Source organism: Pygocentrus nattereri, chromosome 8 (genome assembly GCF_015220715.1).
Source record: "Pygocentrus nattereri isolate fPygNat1 chromosome 8, fPygNat1.pri, whole genome shotgun sequence".
NCBI lineage: Eukaryota > Metazoa > Chordata > Actinopteri > Characiformes > Serrasalmidae > Pygocentrus > Pygocentrus nattereri.
In genome coordinates, this window is record NC_051218.1 from 3,945,006 (window position 1) to 3,963,780 (window position 18,775).

At 39.8% G+C, this 18,775-nt stretch overlaps 1 protein-coding gene across 1 annotated transcript in view; it reads right to left on the reverse strand.

The window, feature by feature from the left end:
- The window catches only part of snrkb (SNF related kinase b), a 43,934-nt gene that overhangs the window by 17,831 nt on the left and 7,328 nt on the right, over window positions 1-18,775 (reverse strand). The window contains exon 2 of the mRNA XM_017685870.2: window positions 9,712-10,373. Within this exon, the coding sequence (XP_017541359.1) occupies window positions 9,712-10,300 (589 nt within the window). The 5' untranslated portion in view covers window positions 10,301-10,373. The remainder of the gene's footprint in view (window positions 1-9,711; window positions 10,374-18,775) is intronic.

Below are 18,775 nucleotides of genomic sequence, written 5' to 3' on the forward strand. Positions count from 1 at the left end.
GGCAGCGTCCTGTGGGCAGCGTCCTGTGACCACTGATGAAGGACTAGAGGATGACCAACACAAACTGTGCAGCAGCAGATGAGCTGTCGTCTCTGACTTTACATCTACAAGGTGGACCAACAAGGTAGGAGTGTCTAATAGAGTGGACAGTGAGTGGACACAGTGTTTAAAAACTCCAGCCGCACTGCTGTGTCTGATCCACTCACACCAGCATAACACACACTAACACACCACCACCACATCAGTGATACTGCCGTGCTGAGAATGATCCACCACCCAAATGTTACCTGCTCTGTGAGGGTCCATGGGGGTCCTGACCACTGAAGAACAGGGTAACAGAGTATCAGAGAAACAGATGGACTACAGTCTGTAACTGTAACTGTAACAAAGTGCAGCTATACAGTAAGTGGAGCTGATCAAATGGACAATGAGCGCAGAAACAAGGAGGTGGTCATAATGTTATGCCTGATCGGTGTAAATACACAACAAAAAGCTTTAGGGTCACCTGGGAGAAGTAGATTTAAAGGCATTAATTTGAGCAGTAAGAGTTTATTTGCTCAGAAAAGAACTCTAAAAACACTGGCCATATCATCACAGGTTCGATTTCTGGCTAGGAGTCCAGGAAAGCACAATTTTCTCTCTCTCTCTCTCTCTCTCTCTGTCTCTCTCTCTCTCTCTCTCTCTCTCTCTCTCTCTCTCTCTCTCTCTCTCTCTCTCTCTCTCTCTCTCTCTCTCTCTCTCTCTCTCTCTCTCTCTCTCTCTCTCTCTCTCTCTCTCTCTCTCTCTCTCTCTCTCTCTCTCTCTCTCTCTCTCTCTGGGTAGGTAGGATAGTCATCCTCTCTTGCCATTACTCAGCGCATCGCTAAATAACGTGAGTGTCTGTATCGACAGGTTCAAGTCTGCACTTTTTAGGAGCTCATTTGCCAAAAATGTTGAATACCATAAAAAAATGCTGACTGTTGTGAGTTATTCTTAACACAGCGCATTCTCAATCCTAAATCCAATTTGTCACAAACACTCTTATTGTCCATTGTCCAGGCTTTGCAAGTTCACATTTTACAGCAAAAACGGACAAATGCCAGCACTGTTCTCCAGCAGAACCCGATAAATCTGTTCAACCAATCACCACACAGTATTCGAATCAGGTGACACAACACTGCCCTGGACAGTTTTTCGTATCTCATATAGCTCTGAAAAACAAATTCGCCTCATGTATTTATGCTATTAATGCTTTTATATTTATTTTATGTTACACACTATACTCAAAAACAAAGACACTGCCATAATGTTGATCTGTATTTATTCCAATGGCAGTCTTATCACAAGCAAAAATGTGTATTTATGTTTGTCCTGATCTAATAGTGTCTTCAAAAATAGACTATTCACATTTATTTATATGTATTCTGTTATTTGGTGCTTTCACAAGCCAAAGCAAACCGTAATTGTATTTATTCTAATGTTACAGGGTGTTTTTCCAAGAGAAGCCACACACTAATGTCCTTGGCTCGTCTTTGACTTCCTCAGTTTTGTATATATAAACTCAGTGTCCTTCTTTGGAACAGCTCTGAAACGTCTCTGTTTGCTAATTCTCGTGCCGTTTCGCTGGTCATTTTGTCGCTCAGTGACGTGTCCAAAAATAACTGCCCACCCAAAGGGGCAGCCTGCGCTGTTGCTAAAAATAAAAGGAGAACATTTTAGATTAAGGCTACATAAATACGGCTGCTGGGGTGGAAACAGTGAGCCAGCCGACTTCGCTAAGCACTGTCCCAAACGCTCACACCCAAACAGCGGCGTGTCCTCACCTTTCCCTCCTCTCACACACACACACACCTGGAGATGTGCGGTCACTGTCTGAGCACGACAGAACATCCGTCTGTACATAAACAGAGCGTGCGTGTTATTGAGTCAGCCTGTCTCAGCTTATCTCTTCTCCAGAACATCTCTTCCTCTCAGCGACTCAGCCCTGACTCTCTCTCACACGCACACATGCACGTAATATAGGCCGCTCAAATCACAGAACGCAATACATAAAACTTATTATAATACCTTTCTAACAGTCTCGGTCATTTCTGACATATGTTTGTATTTGGCATGATGTATTTATTCATTTTTCTCTGCTTTGGGTTTTAGATCAGGGGTCGGCAACATGCGGCTCTTTCACTGCCCTGTTGTGGCTTCACAGCTGAATTAGATCAGTAGGTAAAAATAAAATAATCCTCCTTTACAGTAAAATAAAGCTCTGCTGATCCTTCAACACTGTTTTACAGTAAATGGTCTTAAACGCTGGAGTTAATGTAGAACTGCTGATTCACCCTTTAACCCTAAGGATTGGTGTGCAGACTGTTGGTCACCATAGCAATGCAGACAACAGTCTCACCTAGCTAGTAGCTAATGACACGGCAAAGAGAAAAAATTAAGATTAACCGATAATTTGGAGACAAATGGACTTATTTGCATTTAGAATCACTCCAACTGCCACACACTAAAAAGTGGCGAAGCTGAAGTGAACTTCACATTCGGCAGCTTCTCGTTCACATTTTCCCATTACACCTTAAATGGTGCAACAGTTACATTCTGTTGTTTCATTTAAGGTGCAACGGAAACATTAGAACAAGAAGCTGCCGAATGAAGCGACTTCAGCCTCGTAAAAATATTCACAAGAAACTCTTCTACTTTTGCAGAAAAAGTTTCCTGCTGGAGATGCGAGAAAAGCAGCTATAGCTGAGCTGCATCCTAAAGCAGGGCAGAGTTAGTCTGCATTTTCATATTATATTTTAAATTGATTTAGCAAGTTCTAATTTGAGAGGGTTCCCGATTTCACCAAACCTAACAAATGGACAGTCATTTAGCAACTTTCACAATACTAATGTGAAGCTGGACGAGCTTTACAGAACAAATCCAGTTCAACCTAATGAGAAACCGTAGTATATATATAAGTATATAGTGTATATAAAAGCATATATATATATATATATATTTAAATATTGAAAGTATTCATTATATAATATTTCAAGGTTCACTCCAACTGCTTTTGGTGTTGAGGTTTTTCAGCTGTTGAGTTTGACACCTCTGGTCTTGGCTGATAGCAAGAGGACAGTTTATGTATCTAAGCTGTAGAAGTTACTGATGTGATCTGACCTCATTGCTGTTATCATTAATGACCAGTTTGTAGGGCATGAGTCTAATGATAAGGAAGCCAGACAGAAAAGTGTAAGGCAACATTAAGAGCCAGGAGTCTTTGGCTGGGTGACAGGCCTACTTAACATTAGCGCCAACTTACTCCACTTGGCAGTGGATTTCATTTCATCATTAAACACACGCATGTACTCAGCTGAAAAAATATAATAAAGCCAAATGGCAAATGATCACAGCTGATAGTTAACACATCTTAGCAAAGGATAGCATTACTTCAGATAATGTAGCTCACAGATCAGCAGTGCAGAAGGAGAAAACATACAATGGGGAGCAAACAAGGGCAAAAATAACGTTGGTGGTACGGTTGGGTGATGCGTCAAAACTATAACGACTTGATACGTCAAGGTCCAGTAGTGACATTTAATCAAAAACTAAGAATATAAGGACTTTTATTCTGAATTTGACAAAGTGCATTAAATCAAATTATACAGGACTGATTGTGCTGTCTTTGTAATGAGACAGCTGAGGCAGCTGGTCATTGACTAAACCACAATATGCTCAGAAAAGCATTATGTGACATTTTCTGACATAATTTATCACAATTTGATTACACTGCTAAGTTACATTAATAAAGAGGCACCACTTTTTAACTAGCAATGCGCATATATAGGAAATTTTTTAATATACATATTTGCCAATGCCGATACATAACCAATATATCGCTGTTGTCGGAAGAAAACCTCGTATCTCCAAAATGGTAACTTTACAGGAGAAGTAAAAAACCTACTTTACTTTTAATGTAAGTCAATGGAACCAGACGTCTTTCCAAGTCATTTTGGGTCAGTTTTTTTGGTCTATTCATCATGAAATTCACACACAATGTAAAGGACAACAGACATTTTCCAATTCTAATAAAACTGAAAAATGGCAAAAAACGGAGATACAAGGTTTTGTTCCGATAACAGCGATATATTTATAAATACAGTAACTGGCATTACATCTAGAAAGAACAACGTAACAGAGAAATGTAGAAAACTTGTTTGTACAGTTTTACAAGTGCTGTAAAATAAATATAATGATTAAAATGCAAATATTTTAGTGCAGTACATTGTTAGAAATAAAGGTTCTCTGCAGGTACATTTTCATTCATCAAGGTACAAACACTGTAAATGTTCCCTCAAAGGTTCTACAGTGGTTTTAAGGTCTGATTGTGAACCTTAAATCAGTTTCTCCAGGTGAAAAGTTGGTATTTGTTCCTTTTCATAACCGAATGTTTCAAAACAGAGCAGTAGAATAAAAGCCTGGAGGCGAGGCGGGGTGTGGAGTCAGTACATCATAGAACAGATCATTTCAGTGAATTATGGTTCAGTTATGTTCCCTGAGTAAAGGTGCTGAGATGGAACCTTGAGGGTACCACCCCAGTGGCAAGAGGGGGCTGCCCCAGCGATGGTTTAGCACCTTTATTTCTGAGAGTGTGGCTTTAGCATCACCATGGACAGTACAATAAATACATGACCATATATAAATACCTGTTAAATCTAACATCTATCCAATGCTGATATTTCCTTTAAGCAAATATCTGTGGATATCGATATAGTTCTGACACCATCGTGCAACCCTCACATCGTATTAACGTAGCGTTTTCACTGAGGAACACCTGAAAGTGATTTTGTTCCTGTCTTTTACTGTGTTCTGTGAAACGTGTCATTCATTTATATGTGTTGGCACAAACGGTGACTGAGCTTCGGTGAGTGGATTAAAGAGATCACCTGACCACATTACTGTGTCTGCCTCTGGAGCGGCGAGTGACCTGACGAATGTCCCTCACACGCATTGACCTGTAACCATTCACACGTGCTCCAGCTCCATAACAGAGCTCAGCTTTTCCACAACCTGAGACAGTGTTTACACATCTAAACACTCTCCTCTTTCACTCGCTCCTTCTCTCCTTTCTCTCTCTCTGTCAGTTGCTTTTTCTTCCTCCGTTTCCCTCTCTTTCTCTCTCTCTCTCTCTCTCTCTCTCGCCCTTCCTTTGTTCAGAGTATTAATAGTGAGTTTGTCCTCCTTTGCTGCAGTAACAGCCTCTGCTCTTCTGGGAAGGCTTTATACTGGATGGTGGAACGTTGCTGTGCGTATTTGATCATTAGTGAGGTCAGGTACTGATGTTGGATGGTCAGTTCTGGACACTCCAACTCATCCCAAAGGTACTGGATGGAGATCCATCACTCCAGAGAATGCACTTTTAAGGCACAATCGAGTTTATGTACATTTAAAACTCTAAATAATACCCCACTGATCACGAGTTCACACAAATTCAGCGTGTCCTGTTCGGTTCAGCAGCAGCTTAAAAGTTGAGTTGTTTGTGATCCCTAATCATTTAGTGCAGAGGTCACCAACAGGCAGGCCGCAGACCCAGACGCTGTCCACTGTGGACCTGGACCGACAACTGATAAACTAAGGGGAATTATCTAATGATGATGGGGTGACCCTATTTTCATCGCCGTAACTTTTCTAGCCTTTACGATTCCAATAACTGCATGCGTTGTAAATATCACACGTGACGCTACTCAACCAATCAGATCTGAGTATTACGATGAGCACTGAGACTCGAGTGAGTGCCTCCACACAGGGGAGGGACGAGACGAGACAAGGCAGTTGGAGACGAAAGTGAGCTAGATCTTACATGCCGTTCTCTAAAAAGAGAAAACTGACAGTAAATGTTGTTGAAATATGACTGAATTTACTTTTTTTGATTTGACATTAGGATGGACTGAGTAATAATGCAAGTTAGACATTATGATGTTCCAGACCTTTGTTAAGGAAATTTCCTTTAACTGGACCTTATTGAATTTTAATTAAATACCCCTGGTTTAGTATATTTCAGTCGCCTAAAAAAACTTAGGATCAAAGTCAGGTTCAGAATATGATGTAGGCCTGTGGTCACTTTCTTCTTCAGAATCTGACCGACATACATCTGTTTATTTTTCTATGTGCTAAAGTAGCTTTGAAATTTAGTAACAGTTAGCTGCACTGCAAAACAGGTCATTTCTTAGCAGCCAGAGTTCAGTGAAATGAGTTACAGTCAAAAATCAAAATACGTCTAACTTTTTTCCATCATTTGAAAATGCCAGTCCCTGTGTGAAGATTTCTTAATGAATGGACCAACAGGAATGGCCTCAAAATTACAAATTAAACTCGTTACATTAACGTACATTAAAAGTTAATTGAACGGCTATGAGTGGTGCAGCCGTCTAAGTGTTGGCTGACCAGTGACATTGTGTGAGTGGCAGTTAAAAAGGATGTGGTGGCGCTTCACAGGTCTGCGAGGGAGCCTGTATTTCCCTTCACCCTCCTAGTGTTGGTGGTTTCGTGTGATGGGTGGAGTCCTGAATAATTGGGTGGAGTTGTAAAAGACCAAATTGGGAGTTCTGTTTTTGAGATATGATTATGTCTCTGTATGTTCTCAGAACTACTGCAAGGTGGAGGTCATTAAAAAAGCTGCTCCAGGTCAGTGTGTATCAGAGCTTTAGAGCAGCTTGAGTTTCCCCCAGACTCTCCCTGCTGCCCCACTTTACTGCTCATATGCAAGGGCAAGGTGAGACCATCCTGCAGGTCACATAGCATCAGCGGGCCGGGACACGTGCCAAAACACTTATCTGCTGCACACCCATGTGTGTGTGTGTGTGTGTGTGTGTGTGTGTTTGTGTGTGCTGACCCACTTTGAAGGGCTCTAATCCGCCTCATAGAGTCCCACTGTGAGGTCTACCGATACACTGTCACATGTCGCTCTGAGCAGAACAGACGAAAAAACTGTGATATTAATAACAGAAGAGCACAAACACACAATGGAGCACACACTGACCTGGAATCAGAGAGAGAGATGGAGAGGGTGAGAGAGATGAAGGGAGAAGTGGAGAGAGAGATGGAAGATGGAAAAAGAGGCAGAGATGGAGACAGAGAATTCAGAGAGTTAAGAGAAAGAAAGAAAGAAAGAAAGAAAGAAAAGAAAAAAATGCCAAAAGAAGAATAAAGAGATTGTGTGAACAGTAGAAAGAGAAAGAGAGAGGGAGAGCCAGAAAAGAGGCAGAGATATGAGGGAAAAAGAGAGAAAAAAAAGAGATGTTGAAAGCGGATGGTGGAGAGAGAGAGAGAGAGAGAGAGAGAGAGAGAGAGAGAGAGAGAGAGAGAGTCCCAGATATTCCTCCTCATCCTCCTTTCTGAGTCAGTGTGTTAAGCACAAGTGGCCCTTCCCTTTGTCTGCCCTTCATTTCTCTCTCTCTCTCTCTCGCTCTCTTCCTCTCTCTCTCTCTCTTTCTCTCACTCTGTCTCTCTCTCTCTGTTTCTTTCTTTACCTCTCTCTGTCTGTCCCCCTAGTAGTCTGGCTAGACTGGACCAGATTACTGATGAACAGAACTAAGAGTCTCCTCCATGTTGGATCCTCAGTGCTGCTAAGCCCTTTCAAAAGTCACTGCAGTCAGCGCAGCAGCTCTACAGGTCAAGGTCACAAATTCAAGTGTCAAAGTTCTTTGAAGTTGAACTTTGCTGGTCTAGCAGGTCAGAAGTGCTCAGTCAGTGTATATTCCGTATATAACGGTGTAGCATCCAGCCGCCTGCTGACCTCCTCGTCCAGACGTGCAGGGCTCATGTGATACCGGTTCAGATGTTGTGTTTGTAGGTCATGTTTGGGTCTGAAGCTCCAGCTCCATCTGTCCACAGATGTGTCCATTCAAAGAGAAAAATCACCGCCAGACCGAACACGCGCGATTAAAACCACAACAGGACCACCAGGACGGACAGAAGGATAGAGAACGATAAGGTGGAGAGATATCAAGAGAAAAAGAGAATAGAGAGAGTCAAGAGATTTATGAAAATGTGGGAATAGATAGATAGATAGATAGATAGATAGATAGATAGATAGATAGATAGATAGATAGATAGATAGAGAGGAAGAGAGAGAGATAGACACACAGACAGACAGACAGATAGATAGATAGATAGATAGATAGATAGATAGATAGATAGATCTGAGTGAATGAGTGAGTGAGTGAGTGAGTGAGCGAGTGAGTGAGTGAGTGAGTGAGTGAGTGAACCCAGTGTCCCTGTGACTCAGAGGCAGTGTTTGTGTTTCAGTCAGTAGGATTTAATCTGAGTCTGGATTAGAGTCTCTGCCACATCACAGATTACTGTCCCAGCTGCTGAATGACCAAAACACACGCCCACAAACCAACTCAATGCAGCAGGAATCCAGGAATAGTGATTGTGGAGTTGCAAGAGAGGATTTACTGAACTAGTAAACAATAATCAGTCAAGCTGGGGTGAAACGGCTGTCATTTAGATTATGAATCATATCAGATTCTATATGCACTGTTCTACTACTTTGCCTTAATCTGACTGTGTATGCTTTTGCAGACGAGACAAATGGCTAAATGCAGATGTGAGCAGTATTATTTAGCTTTGGCTGTGTCTGTTGGCAGAGCTGCTGATCTGCCATTTCTCAAAAGTGATGAGTTGAGTGTGAAACTGTCAGGATTTGCTTTTTTCACTGTCCTGTTAGTGCAGCAGTTCTTGAATATGAGTGTCTTTGTGTAATCTTTGAAACAAAACCAACATACAGTACTGTCGAAAAGCCTCAAAAGCTTAATATAACACAATGTTTTAGTTATTCCTTGTGTCACTCTTCACCATCATTCCAGTGGCCACTCTTTCCAGGAGACTCACTTTCAGCTCCTCAAAGAACCTGCAGACACGCCTCCAAAGCTCAGTCTTAGAAGCTGGTTGATCCTTTTCTGAAGTGATCAAACCCATTCAGTGGTGCTGAGGTCTGGACTCTGGGGTGGTCAGTCCATCGTTCAGCTTCTTTGTTTGATGTGTCCGTCTCCTTTTCTCAGTGAGGTTCTTCTTGATCAGCTACACGTCCTTTCAGACCCACAGCACTGAATGGTCTTCTCACAGTGGAAGGCTGGACTGAAACTCCTGTGGATGTTTTCAGATCTGAAGCAGCTTGATGTTCTCCTCCCTCTCAGAGATGAAAGTTTTAAGTGCTGTTTATCTGGTGGGGGGCAGTTTTGGTGTCTACCAGGTCTTCCAGGTGGTTGTTAGGAGACACATTTTCTCTGTAACTTTTGGCCGTTTTTCAAAACTTCAGTTTTGAAAACTGCTGTTTTTCATTTATTTTCCTTTGACTTCCTTACTTTCTTACTGTACATTTTATAGACCTATACTATATGCTTATATACAATATAACAGTTTTTTCTGTGTAAATGTCTATAAGGTCTTCCCAGATGGTCTGTAGTCTCTCTAAGGTGGTTACAGATGTTCAGATTGATAAAGTACAAAAGATTTAAATTAAATTGACATAACTGCACCCAAATATTTGAACTTATTAGTTATTAATTATGTTTTAATTGTGCCACATGTTTACATTCAATGTAATGCACAATCCACATGTACAGACTTTGTTACTTAATATATTTAATTTTGACATATTTTCAATTTGTAACTCAAACAACTATCTTGGCTCATTTTTGTTGAGTGTAGATCAGGTTAGAATTTATCCACATGTACACGTAAACTTACCCACAGCCGGTGCGTCATACTCCTCCCCCAGCAGTATCTCTGGAGCTGAATAAGCGAGCGATCCGCAGCTGGTCATCAGCATGGTGCCGGGCTGGAAGTGGTTACTGAAGCCGAAATCAGTCAGTTTGACAGTTCCTTGCTGTCTGAAGAACACCACGTTCTCCGGCTTCAGGTCCCTGTGGACCACATGGAGACGGTGGCAGTACGTGATGGCCCGGACGATCTGGGCAAAGTGGATCTTGGCCGTTTCCTCGGCAACGCCACCCTCGTGCCGCAGGATGTAGTCGTACATGTCACCGCCGTCGCCCAGCTCCAGGATCAGGTAGAGTTTGGAGTGAGTGTCGATCACCTCGTACAGTCGCACCACATTGGGGTGCTGCACCAACTTCATGCAGCGAACTTCCTGCAGCAGGTGACCCATCGCCAGCGCGTCCAGCTTCGTCTTATCGATCACTTTTACAGCCACCAGCTGGCCAGTGAAAACGTGCCGTGCCAGTTTGACCACAGCGAAGTGACCTTTGCCCAGCGTCCGGTCCAGATCGTACAGGCCGGCTATCTTCCCCTCGTAGCCGCTCTTGGTAGCGGCCATTTCGTATCTGTGTGGGTGTGTGCAGGCCAGGGGTCTGTGAGCGCAGGACACTGGAGACCTAGTGGGTCATCACCTGGAGATAGGACAGAGAAAACACTACATGAAGTATCTTCACAGACCTCTTAATTAGTGAATACATATACCTTGTATAATCTCCATAGAAAAACATTGACCAATAGAATGGGACACTCTGGAGCAGCTGCACAAGAGTCTGAGGTCACCATATTCAATGCCACGTGTGGGCTAGAGGGGTATAAAGCCTAGTTCTGTGATCCAGAACTGACTATCCAACATCAGTATCTGACCTCACTAATGCTCAATCAAATCCTCACAGCAATGTTCAACATCTAATGTAAAGCCTTCCCAGAAAGGTAGAGGCTGTTGCTGCAGCACAAAGCTCTGGACAGCTGCAAAAACTCAGACGCTAAGAAGAGTGCTTAAGGCAGTTAATGCGGTGCAGTTAAGTCAGATATACAGATATAATATATAACAGATATAAATCGATCTCTTAATCATTTAATTTAAAATAAACACAAACAGCATATATAACAGATAAATAAGCAGTACTGGAATATGAAAAAAACAAAACAATGCACCAAGTATTTTAAAAAGCCCCAAAACAGCCAGAGAATTTTGGCCAAACAATGAGTGAACCCATTATTGAATACTGATTATAATCTATTCAAACAGATTTATGCACTGATGGATACACTGATGCACTCAGTTCCTCACTCCCGAATTTATACATTAGCTTCACTGAAGATATGGAATAATTTACAAATCGATACGGAATACTTTACAGTAGAAGCTAAATAATTTATAGTAAATACTGAATACTTTACAGTAGATACTAATTCATTTGTAGTAAATACTAAATAATTTACAGTAGATACTGAATAATTTCTGGTAGACACTGAATAGTTTGCAGTAGATATGAATACTCCTTAGAATTAGCTGAATTTTACAGTAGATACTGAATACTTTCTAGTCGATAGTGAATAATCTGTAGCCTGAGATAAGTTTAGTTTGAGGGGTTAATTTACTGAGGTTCACTGACAATAAAAGCCCCTCTGACTGACCTCAGTTAACTAGTCTTATGATGCTCTGCCTGAGGACCTCAGAATGACTTACTCTCCCATCTGTGTGTGTGTGTGTGTGTGTGTGTGTGTGTGAAGGCTCTGTTCTTGTTAACATTAAAATTTTGTTTTACAAGCGTTCAAACATGCTTGGGTGTGTTGTGTGTGAATGCTGGTTGACACCAGTTTGTGTATGTGTGCATGTGTGTGTGTGTGTGTGTGTGTGTGTGTGTGTGTGAAGGCTCTGTTCTTGTTAACATTAAAATTTTGTTTTACAAGCATTCAAACATGCTTGGGTGTGTTGTGTGTGAATGCTGGTTCACACCAGTTTGTGTATGTGTGCATGTGTGTGTGTGTGTGTGTGTGTGTTAAGGCTCTGTTCTTGTTAACATTAAAATTTTGTTTTACAAGCATTCAAACATGCTTGGGTGTGTTGTGTGTGAATGCTGGTTCACACCAGTTTGTGTATGTGTGCATGTGAGGGAGTGTGTGTGTGTGTGTGTGTGTGTGTACTGTGTGCAAACTGGTTATACAAGGTTCCTAAAGACTTTCTCATTAAAATGTATCTGACAGTATCTGCCTTGTTTAAATGTCTCTAATTAATAATCAAATATTCATGTAGGAACGGAGGAGCAGACGAGTGAGTAAACTTTACTGCAAGACTAGACACACAGACACACACACCCTTCCTGTTTCTTGCAAACTGTCAGTGAGGTGGGGAGGGTGTGTGTGAGAGAGAGGGAGTGAGTGAGAAATCGACTGTGATCTCCGTATAGCTGTGCATATGGAAACTGACTATGCTGCAACATGATGACCAAATCCAAATATAACTCAAATATCGCTGTTGTCACAACAAAACTTTGTACCTCCAAAACTGTAACTTTACAGGAGAACTAAAAAACCTACTTTACTTTTAATGTAAGTCAGTGGAACCAGACTTTTTCCCAAGTTATTTGGGGTCGAGTAACAGGTATTTTCGAATTATGTCAAGAACTAAAAAAACAATAAAAATGGAAATACAAGGTTTTCTTCCGACAGCAGCGATATGTTGTAATATGTGTGAACAGGGCCCAACACTTTTGGATTTTGTTCAATTTTGAAAGTATTCGAGCACGATTAATGATTTTTATACCAGCAACTGACACATCTCTGCTCCAAATGGAAATGTAAACTTTGTTTCACATACAGTCATATGTAAACGTTTGAACACCCATGGTCAAATAACACGCTTTGTTGATTTTCCAAGTGAAAATGAATGAATGAGTTAATACATCTTCTACAGGCAATATGCTTAAATATGACTTTTTTTTTGCTAATTTTAGTGAACAATTTCTATTTATCTGCTGAGTTTATCATATTAGAAAAAATAAAACATAAAAAACAGATGCCTTAACTTTTGCACAGGCCACTTTTTTGTTATATTTTTTCCCACCAGGTTAAATTCAGTAAATAAACAGTAATTGTGCATTAAACCGTGCAGAAGAGTGTTCTCTGTGGAGACTTATTTTCACTTAGAAAATCAACAAAACATTATTTGAACGTCATTTGAAGGGGTGCCCAAACTTCCGTATAATGTTGTATCTACTGTATATGAACAATTCAGCTTGACTGGAAATGTTACAACTTACCCAACAGGTGGGCTTAACTGTAACCGACAGAAGGGCAAGTTGTATTAGTCTGGTAAATTAATGCAAAACACTTTTAGTAAACTGATGGAGCCATTTAATTCTAATTCAGCACAATCTATTTCAACACAAGTTGTTTGGACCAAAATAGGTTTCCACCTTGTGAATACCTGTAAATACACAAAAAGAGGAGTTTTAACTTAAATACGTTTATGTCTGGCCTGCCTTCAAATTTTGAGCTATCTGAATTTCATCTAATAATTTGGCAGTGTAAATGAACAGATTTCTGTTCTGTTAACTTATTTTTCTAAATTCTACTAACTCAAAATTTTAAGGCAGCAAAGATGCACATATTTTAAGTTAAAACTATATTTTTTTAAGAGTTTCAATAGATAAAAATACATGCCACGAAATAAATATGATTATCAAGAAGCTCTCAAATGTGGCAAGTTTTGAATCCAAAAATTGAACAGCTCTGAATGTGTAAGTGTGTATGAGTATGAGTTATTTCATTGTTTATCTGGGGTCTTAGTAATCCTTTACGTGGCCAGGACCCGCCGACAGGACCAAAGTTTCATTATACACTTCTATAACCTAAGAACAGCTCAGCTAGTTTGCACTGAGGTCCCTGCAGTTACTGAATAACAAGCTGTAGTATGTAATAAGCCTGGGATTTTGTTGGGGTTAAACTCACCCTCCATGTGGAGGCTGAGCATTTGCTTGGCTAGCTCTCACTGAGAGAGCTGCTTGTATCAACTTGAGCTTGAACCTCTTCTGAACTGCGTCCATGCCACATTCGGGCCAGAGATGAAGATAATATTTAGACCTGCGCCAGTTCCAAGCCAGATGTAATGCTGTTCTTTGCTCATTTGGGCTGGTTTTTGATATGTTTTGGCACAGATCTGTAAAACAGATTAGTTTTGGTATTGAGCCATTGTGCTAAATGACACTGGGCCAGCTCTGCTTTGCAGATCCGGACTGGATGCTGCGCCACGTTTGGCTGTAATCAGGCCCAGTGTGCATTTGTTGTCGGGGTCATTTCAAAATGGTGCAATTTTACAGCCACCAGGATTGACACTGGGTTTTTAGGAGTGGATCCTGTGACATACACACAATCCAGTAATTGAAATACTGAATTTAAGATGAAAAAAGTTACTTTTATAGTACAAAAATACCTTCAGGGTAAATCTCAGGGTCTCTTTTGGGGCAAATTCATGTTACATTTTACCCTGTGTTAGTTCGTCTCCGGCTCTGCACTGCTGCAGTATATCAGAGTGTGGTATGAGTGAGTTAGCAGTGTTTGTGAACGTGGATGGAATAGGTTTGGCTGCTAATCCGTCTCATTATTAGAGCGAAGGCAAGCAGGTTTGGAGATGGATCTCTCTGACATGTGCGTGCATGAAGCTTCTCTGAAACCTAAAAGCTCAAACAGAAACTCAGCCAGTACAGCAGATGATCTCACCCCATTACTGAATTTAGTTTGACCAAAATCTCCACATTCTCGGCTATTCTAACACATCAAACTGAGTCTTTATGATCACAGCAGGGCTGTCGCAACCCATTATATGAGTAATCAGTTAATCTTGCTATTATTTTGATGATTATTCCAGTAACAGAATATAGAAATAGACACAATAGAGATGAACTTAACTGGACAATAACAAACCATAACGATTCCAAAGTACCTTACGAGTCAGGAAGCCTTTAAAACACTAAAAAAGGTTTTTTTTTGCCCAAACTGTTGCATAATTAAATCGACAAAATGTAAACAAAGTCATTCAGATTTGTTTGTAGTTTGGTGTTTAATGGTCTGTTCTAGAGTCAGAATTGTTCACAGTGGTGGTGATAGGAACCAGACGTCCACCTCTAAAAGCTCCCTCACAGAAAGTTCCTACATGAAATGGCTATGAATTCACTGCCTGATGACTGAGACGCTGTTTTATGATAGTTCTGATAGATTTTAGCCTAAAATGTCCTAAACAGTTCCTAAGAAAACTTATTTTTTGCAGATTTATCACTATTTTACCCTCAATATTACATAAACTCAGAAGAATCAGGTAGGTATACTGATGGTTTAGGATAGTAAATAGAACGGCTATATTTGTGTTGTAGTCATGGCAACCCCTTGTTCCTACGTAATTGTAATCCAATAATGGGTGTGTTATATTCTGCCACACACCATTTAAAAAAAAAAACAAAACAACAACAACAACAATAATAATAATAATAATCCATCCATCCATCCATCCATTATCTTCCGCTTCTCTGGGGTTCGGGTCGTAGGGGCAGCATCCTAAGCAATGAGGCCCAGACCTCCCTTTCCCCAGCCACTATAATAATAATAATAATAATAATAAGAAGAAGAAGAAGAAGAAGAAGAAGAAGAAGAATTTTCAAAAATTTTTAATAAAGTTCAATAAAAATGTTTGCTCTTCCAGAGTGTAACAGACAGTCCAGACAGTTTGTATTGAAGTCTCTGTAGTTACTGAATAAAAAGCCTGGAATGTTAAGCGGTTAATTTTTACGTTTTAAATGAGAGCTCAAATGAGTGGTCTTAGATCACAGCTGGTTCTTCAGCCCTAGATCACAGCTGGTTCTGCGAAACCACAGAGCGAAAGAGCAAAACGGACTTCTCTCACGGAGAAAGGCTGAACTGATTATTCACATGAATAGGTTGTTGCTATTTTGGAACAGCTATGTTCCGATTCATGCTCAACGCCCATCTGAACTGAGTTTGGCTCACATTCTCCAAACGTTTCCACTGTATTTGTCTCCTTTGGTTACCTAACAAACTCGCTGTGTTACTGTAACCCCACACAGTGACGTTTCTATGCAGGCCTTACAATGGCAGGCATTTCCGCCACAAGCCTGTACAAAGCGCTGATCATCACCTCAGGAATGTAATCCCAACATGGAGCGGCTGCAGGCCCTTCAGGAATGTAGGAATGACATAAGAAACGAGCTCAGCTTCAGCATTGACATCACTGATCTCCAGCACACAGCCATGACCACAAACACAGTCTGTGAAGTTATGCTTTATCATAAACACTGAGCTGTTAACCACTTAAAGGGTCTGTATGAGGGTCCACACTTCAGCTCCTCACTCTCAGTGTAACAGGACTTGCACAGCAGTTTCATAGTCAACATGGAAAAATTTATAGTAAATAAAAAATAGTAGCTACAGACTAATTCATATTCAGATACCGATACATTCACAGTAGATACTAAATAATTTTCAGCAATTGCTAAATAATTTACAGAAATTATGTAATAATTTGTAGTAGTTACTTAATAATTTATAACAAATACAGACTAATTCATATTCAGATACCGATACATTCACAGTAGATACTAAATAATTTATAGTAGATACTAAATAATTTATAGTAGATACTAAATAATTTTCAGCAATTGCTAAATGATTTACAGAAATTATGTAATAATTTGTAGTAGTTACTTAATAATTTATAACAAATACTGACTAAGTCAGAGTAATTAAAGAATAATTCATATGATTTTTTGAATAATGCCTAGTAGATACTGAATGCATATAATTAATAGTAGTTACCAAGTAATTTGTAGTAATACTGAATAATTTTGAGTACTTATGGAAAAATGTATAGCAGTTATTAATAACATAGTGAATACTGACTAATTCAGAGTAGAAAACAAATAATTCATAGTATTTACTTAATAATTCAAAGCAGTGTCTGAATAGTAAGTCATATAATTAATAACTGAATGAAGTTTAGCCAGAAAGAAACTCAAATGTAGTGATATATTTGAGTAAAACATTTTTCAGTGATATATTCTTGTTAAAGTGATGATTATAGTGAGATATATATTTGTTTTACTCTATCTTGTTGGAGATGTGTTTTAGTCTATAAACTAGACTTTAAATTAGTCCATAAACTTTAGTCTAGGGTATAAGCCACATAATCCAGCCTATCTGACATTTCCACACAGTTTGAGGCGAGTTTGAGGCTCAGTGCTAACTGGTGGGCTATACGCTTCCGTTTTTTGATAGCATTAGCCTCATTGCAGCTTCACTGCAAGCTTCAGACAGCAAGACAAGCAAGAACAGTCGTTGTCCATAACTGTGTCTGCGTGTTCTCTGCTGAAAAGCTCCTGCTCTACAGTTTCACTGCGTCGGCAGCTCAATATCGGCAGTACTGATTGTCCTCTGTGGCTGCAACAACTGCAAAGGACGAAGAGGCCTGAATGACCTGCAATAAACAATGTGCTGCCTTAAAGAGGGACCACTGTTCTGCTTTCTAAGTAGCTAGTCAGAGCAAACAATGCTCCACATGGGCTGTTCTCAGTCTAGACTTAATATTGACATTCTGCTATAACATGTAAACGGAATCACATAATAAGATTAAGTGGCCCTTATTAGTCTCACAACGGAGAAATTTCATTTAAGCCACCCGTGAAGTGAAGTCGGTTCTGGGGATCAAACCGGCGACATTCAGGTCACAGGGCCAGTTCCCTAACCTCCAGCCCACGACTGTCTCCATAATATAATTCATTTCATAGATACTTAAAGATCTACACTTACAACTGATTTTAATGCGTCTGCTTTAAATGTTTTATTAAGTTATGAGTGATAAATAATGTAAATGAAATGACAACATGCTTTTGTTATTATTAATGATTGACTTTTGTGACTTCTAACAGTTGAAGAACAAAATGAAAGTTTCAGTATCTTGATAGTTCAGTTGGTGGATTCTGGAAGAGAAGAGAAGAGAAGAGAAGAGAAGAGAAGAGAAGAGAAGAGAAGAGAAGTGAAGAGAAGAAAAGAGAAGAGAAGAGAAGAGAAGAGAAGAGAAGAGAAGCGAAGAGGAGAGAAGAGGAGAGAAGAGAAGAGAAGAGAAGAGGAGAGAAGAGGAGAGAAGAGAAGAGAAAAAAGAAAACAGAAAAAAGAGGATACAAAACAAGAAAAGAACAGAAAAAAGAAGACAAAAGAAGCTAAGATAAAAGAACAGCAGAGGATGAAAAAGATAAGAGAAAGAAGAGGAAATATTGGAAGAGAAGAGTAGAGAAGAGAAGAGAAGAGAAGAGAAGAGAAGAGAAGAGAAGAGAATGATAGATTGTTTTGGCACTTAGCAGCTGAGGGGTCGGATGACAGTAGCGTGTACCAAATGGTGTGGATCAATACTGGTAATGGAATATCATAATTAGTGTGAGTGAGCACACGTGTGTGTGTGTGTGTGTGTGTGTGTGTGTGTGTGTGTGTGTGTGTGTGTGTGTGTGTGTGTGTGTGTGGAATAGTTAATAAGTGGTATAGGGAGTGTGTTCAGCGCGGAGAAAGACTGATGCCATGTTTTAAAGTGATGCACTTGGTCTCTACTGGGGCTGCACAATGTTCGATAAAGCTGTTGGATATCACAGTCACAGTTTATTTATTTATTTCTTTATTTATTTTGTGTTGTAAATATGAAGCCAAGCAAATAGGTAAACATCCAAAATTACAAATTAGAAAAATGCAATTCATTATTGTACAAAAAAAATAGAATAATTGAAATACTAAGAACTGCAAGCACATTTAAGTGCACTGTAAAAAAAACAAAAAAAACAACAGCATTTATAGAACAACTTTGTCTATACGGGTCTACAAAAATGAGTAAGTATTTTTCTTTCAATATCGGGCTACAAATGTGAATAAAATACATATTTACTTTCTTAAAAAGCTCCAAATTATGATGCATCACTACTGCTTTATATATTTAACGCAAACGCTGAGTGAGAATAGTCATCAAGTTTACAGAGTTTTT